The sequence below is a fragment of the Eutrigla gurnardus genome, assembly GCF_963514095.1.
Source record: "Eutrigla gurnardus genome assembly, chromosome: 9".
Taxonomy (NCBI): domain Eukaryota; kingdom Metazoa; phylum Chordata; class Actinopteri; order Perciformes; family Triglidae; genus Eutrigla; species Eutrigla gurnardus.
The window spans coordinates 10,956,243-10,966,354 of NC_139923.1; the positions used below are offsets into that span (position 1 = coordinate 10,956,243).

At 38.6% G+C, this 10,112-nt stretch overlaps 1 protein-coding gene across 1 annotated transcript; it reads left to right on the forward strand.

Moving 5' to 3' along the window:
- The first annotated feature begins 3,113 nt into the window (after window positions 1-3,113).
- Window positions 3,114-9,615, forward strand: saal1 (serum amyloid A-like 1). The gene is made up of 13 exons (XM_084017291.1): window positions 3,114-3,256; window positions 3,518-3,717; window positions 4,294-4,395; window positions 4,659-4,742; window positions 4,828-4,907; window positions 4,985-5,044; window positions 5,125-5,240; window positions 5,603-5,765; window positions 6,116-6,198; window positions 6,338-6,523; window positions 7,022-7,179; window positions 8,709-8,801; window positions 9,282-9,615. Exons 1-13 carry the CDS (start codon window positions 3,253-3,255, stop codon window positions 9,357-9,359), a joined length of 1,407 nt encoding a protein of 468 aa, XP_083873417.1. The 5' UTR covers window positions 3,114-3,252; the 3' UTR covers window positions 9,360-9,615.
- Window positions 9,616-10,112: the final 497 nt, after the last annotated feature.

Consider the following 10,112-nt stretch of genomic DNA (forward strand, 5'->3'; position numbering starts at 1 on the left):
TAAAGCAGCATCTACTTCATTATAATGATCATGATTACAACGAATAGCAATCTTAAATAGTAATAAAATAAATGAAATTTTGACAATATGACATCAGCTTTACATTTGATAGGCGGCTGGACCATTAACAAAGTCATCCACTGGGGAAATCCATTTTCTTTTGAATCATAGTCACAGTGAATACTATGACTTATACAATACATGGACATCACTTCAAAAATGCTGACACATGGAAAAGTGAATTGATTAATTTTGTCTTTTCGTTGAGGCAGTAGTTTTTATCAGTATTAGACTATGGTGATATAATCTATAGGCATGCGGCTACATTTGAAACAATGAGACTCTGTGTATCATTCCGCCCTTAGATGTTATAATACACACCACTGCGCTCTCTATAGTAAGGTTGGCTGGCCGTCTCTTTCTATGAGGTGCCACTGTTTGTTTTTAAAGCTATTAGTGGTAAACTTCCTCCTGACATCTCCTCCCTACTACATCTGAATCCTGGTTCTTATCAAACCAGATCCAACAAATGGCTTACTCTTAGGGTTCCTTGTGCACGCTCGGAGCCTTTATCATTGATGGCCCTAGCACAAAAACCCAACAAACCTAAAAGTAAGAGGTACTCCCATCTGTTACTGCTATTACTACACAACACAATTCAAATAGGAGAACCATAATTGCTCATGCCACATTCCTCCAAAATATCAAAAGAAAAAGATTGCTTTCAAAATGTTTTTTGAGGAAATGCTTTTAATTTGTAAGGCAAAGGTGGTGACCTAACCCTATCCTGATTTTAACCCAATCCTTACCCTAAATATTGTTCTACTAATAATCTTAAACTAATTAATAAAAGACCATAGATGATGCTCTCATTTTTACTATAGTTTTAACTAGATGGTATAACTACCTGGTATTAATATTATATGATCCTGCCGCAATATGATATTTATTTACGATGAAAGGAATGCTGTATTTAACAAGAAAGTAGTATGTGGGGGACCTAATATCGGAACTAGAACTGTTATAATATGAACAAGATTTGGTTTGACATTGAATATTGGTTATTAAATATAATAAGGTTGCAAACTAAATTATAATCCATTAGTTTGTAAATCTCAGGACCTAGAGGACACAATGAGATTTCCAAGAATATTAATGATTTATTTTTCACTAACTGTATTTTACAACCATAAATGTTGCAAATGCAAATGCAACAAATGCAAAAATTCTGGGACATTTCAACATAGGTAATATGATATTATTTGATTATGAAAAAGCTGTAGGACACAATCAACCATTAAAAGTAGTTCACTTTCATTAACATTGCAAGAGAGGTCATGGCCTTGGCGAATGTCTGTGTGCTCTGAGTGTCCTTCTAGTTAAATATTTGTTTTAATTATCTAAATTGCGCTTGGGTCATGTATTACACAGGATGTTCAACTGACTGTACTACTACATCCTTGATTACAGACATCGTCTACTTGCAGTGTCTCGTTAACAGGAAACTTGACGTATAAAGGGCGCAAACTTTCCAACTCTTGGACAAAGACGCGACAATGACACACAATGAGGTGTGGCTTCAGTAACCGTTTGCTCAGACACCATTTAACAGTTCAGTGGAACACCAAGTAATCCCCATGCAATTGTTTTTTACTAACAGGTGTTTGAACAGATTATTTGCAACTTTCTTAACTGCTCCAGTTGGTAGGTTGATCTTTTATGCCACACACACTTTCGGACCCTTCAGAACTGTTCATGCATGTGACATTCGTTTTTATCTCGGAAACAAACATAACATTGTTTTGTATGGACTTGAATAGCTATTTAGGCTCCTCCAAGTGCAAACAGGGCTTAGAACCACACCCACAGTTGGACAGCTGCATGATGAGGATGGCATAATGTTATTCCATGATACCATAAACAGTGTTGATTCTGGGAGAACAGTACACTTGATATATTACTTCAAGACAGTTTTGATTAGAGGCAGGACACAATTTGATATTTTGACATATACTATTTAAAATCCAACACTTCTCATCATCAGACTGAAATGACACTTAAAAAAGGAAGTGTGTCAGAACACAGCACTTTTAACATAGAGCAATATCAGAAATATATACAAAAAATGGTCAAATACATGAAGTGGTTGCAGTATTTTTTTATATATTCATTCATATTTTGGAATATATTCAATTTTTTATTTGAACGAGATATATACGTTTTCTGGGGGCTAACTAACACTCAAGAGTCTGATCAATCAGACTATTCCCAGAGGTTTTTCTGTTGGTTTCGGTAGTTTGATGGGATTATTTGGAGATGCAAAGGTGAAAAACAAACAAACAAACAAAAAAAACAAGCCTTCCTTTTTTCAGGAAAGTCCGCAGATAACACTTTGTGTGCTGTGATAAACAGAAGCCAAACACTGTAGGCTAGAAGGTTTGGTTGAAAACATGGCATTGTTTAAAGCTAAACTATGTAGCTATCAGGGCTGCAACCAAAAATATTATTTTCATAATCAATTCATGTATTGATTACTTTTTTACTTTCTAACTTGGTCTCTAAATGTCTCATAATTGTAAACAAAAAAAAACAAAAAAAACGACCTGTAAATCTAGAGTCCACGGAGATGTCTTCAAATGTCTTGTTTTATATATTTAAACCTAAGGGGATTCAGTGTGCTAAAGACTAAGTAAACCAGCCAATGCTCACTCTGGAAAAACAGTGTAATTTATTACATGACCACACTAGACAGTATGATTTATGCTTGTGAGTTTTAATCTGCAAATGTACCTGTATTTTGTTTACTTTGATTTCAGTAACAAACTGTGGGTCTCCTCAGTCTAACATTATTTTATGTTGACGATTACCATATAATGTTATACATTATTGAGGAGAAATTGTTCTGTCGGAAAGCAACTAATCTAATGTTACTCTAGAAAGAAAATACTGTTTTTAAGAAGTAACGTTATTTAGTGTTAACGCAAACATAGCAACTCCTCTTCGCAGCAACACCTTCGGAAACAACCTCTTCCCCTGTAATTCCCCCTGCGCACTGCAGGTGGCGGCATCATTTTAACTTGAGGTGGTCTACGTCAAGAAGAAGATTGGGGCATGCGCAGTTACATGTTGTAAATGGAGGCTATTTGAAATACATCTGAAATGTATGGAAACGCCGCTGTGAGGTGTTAAACACATGCAGTGATATATTGCATTGATGTTACCAGGTACTTTCGTTTGTAAAGAGCTGTCATTATGGGTAAGTGGAAGTAGGGAGTACTGTTTACGAGTATGACACTGCAAACCGCCCCTAATAGCGGGGTTTGCATCTGCTAGCTACATCGTAACTTATGTAAAGTTGCATTCAGCGTGTAGTTAGTTCCTCCGTCGATGCTCTCAGCTAACGGAAGGTGTTTTAACAGTCAGATGATACAGTCGAGTCTATTGAAAGTTACCGGGAGCCAAAATGAAGGCTACAGCCAGCTCTAATCCGTGCGACTTTACGCTTTGTTTCTCATAGACGCTAGTGTCGATGCTGCTGAGGAAGTGGAGACTGAGAGATCCTCGTCTCCAACTGGAATACGATCTCCTGCAATGGACCGGAACCCATCACCACCCCCAGACGCAGCCGAAGCAAAGGAGGACGGGTATTTGGACGCAATCGGAGACACCGTTTACAGCAAGCACTGGCTTTTCAGCACCCTGACCCGTCTCATCCATGTAGGTTGGATGTTATTGCTAATGCCGCATTTGACTGACCCTTTCAGGACGTTTCAATCACAGGTGCACTGGAGATCTGGAGTTATTTTTCTTGATTGATGTGACGATCAGCCATTTCTTTAATGAGACGACGCATTTAATTTCATTTATTTAGTTGATCGGGACAATGCTTATTTATAAGACAAGTTGAAATAAGTCAGAGTTAGCTGCAAATGCTAATTTCCATCTGTTGTCCCTAGCCAGATCTTAAAAGGCAGCCTAAAATTCAAAAACCCATTTAAAGAAAATACACACCATCAAACAGATGCAGACATTGCATGCCTCACACTACACCCTCCACATTAATTACAACACACAGTAAGGGTACCGTATGAATAAAGAGAGGAAGGAAAGAAAAGAAAAATAAGTATGTTCATGGATTTAAACATGAAGTCCGCTGGAATGAAAAGGTTTCTTTTCAAATTGATGGGAGCATCTTAAATGGTATTGTTTCTGTGTGCTGTCGCTCTCTGCTACACAGTGTCCAATATGCCTAACATGTCTTAACATTTGGGAAAATGGTGATTTTTTTTGCAGATGGTCACTGAGCATTCAGAGGTGGACTCTGAAGGTCAGATGCAGCTCCCTGATGATGATGAGCAAGATCTATGTAGAGTCTGGGATATGGCAATGGATAAGGTACATTTCTTTATTTGTGTCCTATCTGCATTACATTCTTTGTCAGGGTTTTGTTTGTTTTTACTTTAGTGTTGCAGCAGCGATAGGTAGGATTACATTTAATTACTTTATTAAGTGGCTTAATATATATAATGGGTGAGCAAAATCATAGAAATCCCTCTTAGTATAACAAAATTACAACAGCACCACAAACTTGCTTAATCAACATTTCTCTAATATAGTTTGTGATTACTAATGCCTGTTTATTTACCATCTGTATGTAGGATGTGGCTGGTTTTCTGCAGGAATTCAAAGCTACAGATATCCTTCTTGGAGTCGTAGCCAAATCTCGTTGTCCACGTCTCACAGTGAGTCAAATCCTTTCCAGTTCAACTATTCTATGTCAAAATATAATCCTACGACATGTCCTAAATTATTATTTTGCTCCTCTAGGAAATCTGTGTGGGTATCCTTGGAAACATTGCTTGTTTCCCTGATACATGTCTGACTCTTAGCCAAAATGAAGACTTAGGGTGGGTGAAAGTCATCATAGTTTTGTAATAGATTTTGTACACTCTTATGTTTAATGCAACTCCCTGTGTGTCCACAGTGCTGTGCTGTTGCTTCTGCTTGGAGATACAGATCCTCCGACCATTCTGGAAACATGCAGGTGAGATTAACATTTTCTGCGGACACGTGAGACAGACAGACTGAGAGAGATGTATTCATATTTGCTGGTGATGTCTGCAGATTGCTCCTGACCTGTGTCTCTCAGAAGGATGTCTGTTCCCTGTGGCTTCAGCGAATACGTCAGCAGACGTCTGTGCGCTCCAACCTCTTTTTCATCATGTGCAGTTCTACCAACAGTACCACACCTTTACTCATTCCTTTTAATAAGCTGATGATTTTTACTTGTGTAGAAGAAATAACAAATGTTTGACATACCATATCATAAAGGTTCCCTGTGGAGTTTCTGACCTCTAGTACTGGATGCAATTAGCAATGCTGGAGTTAAAATATTAATATGAATAAATCAGCTTTGAAAATTATTTTCAGAAGAAGGACATGCATTCAACACATTTTTTTTAAAAACTCAATGATACACATAATGTGTTTGAATGATTAACACTAAATGTAAACTCCACAGGGCACCTTTACTACTCCTCATAACCCTTTGTCTACTTTACTAAATTCTTACTTATTAAAAGTCTTACACTATGTTTCACAGCTGACCTGCTTGAGAAGGTTGGAGAGCTGCTTGACAAACTGTTTGACCTTGATGAAGAGCTGATGAAGAGTTGGATCACAGCGCAACCAAGTGAGGAGGATGAGGATGGTCAAAGCCCTCTGGATGTGGCCTCGTGTCTTCTTGAGGCAGCCAAGCAGCTGAGGTTAGAATCAGAAATAGAATGTTATGGAATAGTGTTGTGTTGAATGATTACATTTACTTTCAATAGGGAAAAAATGTTTACCATTAAAAGCATATTGAGTTGAATTATGGCCCAAAACCTAAATGAACATTTACCTTAGTCATGACTCACAGATGCTCTTTCTCACATTTGTCTATGACTTGTTGATGCAATGCACTTGCATATTTGTTGGTATTGTTGACGTTGTCTTTAAAGCAATTCATTATTTATTGATAATACAGCAGAGTTCAAACTACATGCACGGTATTTAAGATACTACTGATTAATTTAGTAGATGCTCAGTATTCAACAGTGTTAAACTGCTTTCACAGATCAGAGAGTCGGAATGGCTTAGAGGTTTACCTTCACTCCCTCCAACTCCTCACCACCATAGATGAAGGCATTCAGACTTTAGGTAAGCGCAGTCCTATCAAGTTGAGCTGTTGGCACATCACAGCAGTGAAATGTGTTAATCGTAGTTCGTGACTTGGTCAAATCGAACAGAAGACTCAAGTAACCTCAACATATGGGACATTTTTGTTGTTGTCTTCTAGCTGCCCCTGATGGACCCGGCAAAGCGGTGTGGGACTTTGTCTGCGACGTTGTGTGTGAGGACCTCTGCCAGCCAACTGATCTTCCAGTTGTCCTGCAAGAGCAGACGAGCATTTTGGTTCAGGCATTTGCTGTGCTGCAGGCTCTTTATAGGTGCCAGGATCAGTGGTGCAGCAGAAGTGAAATAAGTGAGTTTTATAACAGATTTGAATGCATGTAGCAGAGAGAATGTTGATTTAATATTAGTTGTACTCACAGAAACGGCTGAGACCTGAAAAGGTCGAGTGAATGGCCGCTCCTCAAATCTGTTTCAATCATATTCAATTTCATATGGTAAATTGTATGTTAATCCATATGACAGACAATCAAATATCAAGGCAAAAAGATTTGTACCACTTTTCATTAAGATACTTGAAATATTTCTAAAGCAACAAATAATACAAGGCTGTTTTTTTTTTTTTTTTAATAAGGTGAATTTATTAAAAAATAAATGGGTTTATCATTGCTTATATTTAGATAAACATTTATTTATCTACATTATTAATTATTTTTCTTAGCTGACCCACAGGATTATCAAGGTCGATAAAATGTTGTTGTTTTTTTAAATGGTAGCATTATGCAGAGAAAAATATAATGACAATCATAACTTAGTATTTTGTGCAAATACCTTTGTCCTTTGACTCCAGGTCTTCCCCTTATTGGAACCATTTTGTGGGTGCTTCAGAGCAACAGTGAGGACAAAGATGATGGCACCAGCAAAGAAGACAGAAAAAATGAACAGCTCCAGACTCTAACAGAGATCACAGTGGAGTTTCTAGCTGACATCTGCATTCAAATTCCCAAGGTAATGATACCAAATGAAGACTTTCCTCTTGGATCAGATTGTTTACTGATATTTTTAAATGCAAAAAAGTTGCACCACCCCCTCCTTTTCTCTTTTAAAGGGATAGTTCGGAATTTTGGACATAAGACCTATTTTCCAAGTGAGCCGGTGTGTTCGAGACGTCTGGAGACGTTTTCAAGAAATTTCATTCAGTTCTTCTAGTTGCCGAGTTCGCTTATGCTATGGCTAGCGCAAGTCAACGGTTCTTAGCTAGACAGGCATTAAAAACACTCATACCGACTCCACAGTGCACCCGAGGCAAATCAATTAAAACACTAGACTGTCGATGTTCATATCTGTGTTGATAGAATAATATTTGAAACAAAACTAATCTCGCATCGCATGAATCATCCATTTTTTGAGGAACTAGTTTCTCAGCAGCAGTGGAACTTTACTTTGCTCCGTCGGACTCAAAACTCTAAGATGCGCTGCTCGGAATCCAGCCGGTAAATACACACCTGAACACCGCCGATTTGTCGGCCCTTAAGCCCCCAAGGCTGTCTGAAAAGCCCTCGGAGCTCAATCAAACACCGGGCAGCCCACGGCCACGCGAACCCACAATTACGCACCGCGAACCCGGACCACTGCGCCGTCCAGAGAACCGTAAACCCTCGGACGCGTTGCAGGGATTCCCTCCGGTAAATAGACACATGAACACCGCCGAATAGTCGGGCCTCGTGCCCTCAGAGCTGGGTGAAAAGCCCTTGGACCGCAAACCAACAGCGGGCGGCTCCGCGAATCCACACATGTGGACTCTCCGTCGGACTCAAAACTCCACCAGTCTCCGTTTGTTTGGTCCCGGTTCTCAGCTTCAGCTATCTCGGTCTCCACAGACGCTCGTTCACGTTCTGCCCTTTGAGCATCCCTCTCGCGCAATTCTTCCTCTGTATATTCAGGCTCGTACAGGTACGGTTGGGTTTGGGTGGAAAAAAACTCCTCATCAGAGTCTTCAAAAGTTTCAGTATATTCTCCAAAAGTGGCTATTTCTGTGAGATTAAAGAAACTAGCACTGCAGGCTACTCTGCGTCTGTAGCAATGACAGCAGGTAAACAAACTATTATAGAACCGGTAACTTATAAGTGCTAGGTGATATCACTCCGCCGCTGCCATAGTCTACTAGGAAGTATGACACACTGCTGCTGCTGCTGAGACATAAATCCTTAAAAATGCCAGGTTGGTTTTATTTCAAACATTCTATCAACACAGATATGTACATCGATAGTCTGCCGTTACGATTGATTTGCCTCGGGTGCACTGTGGAGTGGGCAAGACTGTTTTTAATGCCTGTCTAACTAGAACCATTGACTTGCGCTACCCATAGCATAAGCGAACTCAGCAACTAGAAGAACTGAATGAAATTTCTTGAAAACGTCTCCAGACGTCTCGAACACACCGGCTCACTTGGAAAATAGGTCTTATGTCCAAAATTCTGAACTATCCCTTTAAGGGCCACTGAATTATATTGATTCCGTTTTGTTTGTTGTTCGTAGGACACGGTGGCAGATTTGGTAAAAAAAGGTTACCTTACAGAGAAGACTGCTCTCACAGCTGTGGGCAGTTTACTGCCGGACTTTAAGACTTCAGTAAGTACTTTCTCCAAAATGGTTTTAATGAATCAGACATGTAAACAAGTATGGAGCAACTCCAGTCAACCTGCTGCTTTTAAATTTAAAATGAAAGGTAATTGTACAATCCTAACAGTTCACACACAACAGTTTAAACTTCTCATCAAAAATCAAATAAGATATTTAATTTTATTACCACCGAAATGGTTTATTATACAATAATTATACAATTATGGTTGGTTACAGCTTCTTAAATATATTAAAAATTGTAATTTTTTAATTATTTATTAATTTAAGTTAATTACACCTTGAATTTTCTCTATTAGCCTAATCTTGTGCAAACCGCTGCTTGTGGTGCCATTGTTTCACAAAAGGGTTTAGGATTAATTTTAGAGCTTGTATCAGATTAAGGTGTGTAATGGACTGCTGCTATACACCACAGGCTCCAGTGGAAAATAAACATTATGTTTCCACCCCGCCCTTCTTCCTCTTGTGCAGTTTCAGCACCTGCAGTCCATGCTGTCAGAGACTGATCCCCAAATGGCAGACATGGTGAGGAAACGGTTTCCTGTCTGAGCCACCCATTCAGACTCACCACTGCTTTTTATAGCGCCCGCTATTTCCCCTCCAAAGATCCTGCTTCAAGTCAGACTATTTGGATTTCCATTGGAAAGTCTAGACGAGAATGTCAGGTGATCACGACTGGTGGAATTACAAAGACTGTATTTTTTTCATATTTTTAACAACACAAAATTCTATTGTGTTTCTGCTTAAGTTTTTATTGATCTGTGAATGCTATTTTTGTAATAAATAATTGACCTCTTTTATAAAAGATCTTTCTTTCTTGTTTGTGCTCAGAAGCTTTTACTTGTGTTACTTATGTGACAGAGAAAACGTTTTTAGCATTAAAGATTGTGATTTTATTTTAAAGAAAGGGTTGATATAAAACAGCCAGAAACCTTTTATATAATTTCAGGAAAATTTAATAAAGTAGGTTAAATATTTTAAAATCAGTAGCAGATACTGAAGGAAGAGATTCAGTCCACAATAAAAATGAAATAAAAAAATGTCCCATCTTCCTTCAATCTACTGCACTTACTCAGATACAATGTCTGGCATTGCAGCCACCCAGTGTTTCAAATTTAGCTGTTTTTCAGTGACTCAAAATAATTCTGGAGGCTGTAAAACCTCACTGAAAATGAACATTTTGAACATTTCAATATATTTGGCACTTGAGATCTGTCCCCTAATTGTCCAAACAGGAGTTACACGGAGTGTTGAATCGGTCTCACTAGTGCACATTCCCGAGTACAGTGTAGTCTGGTAACA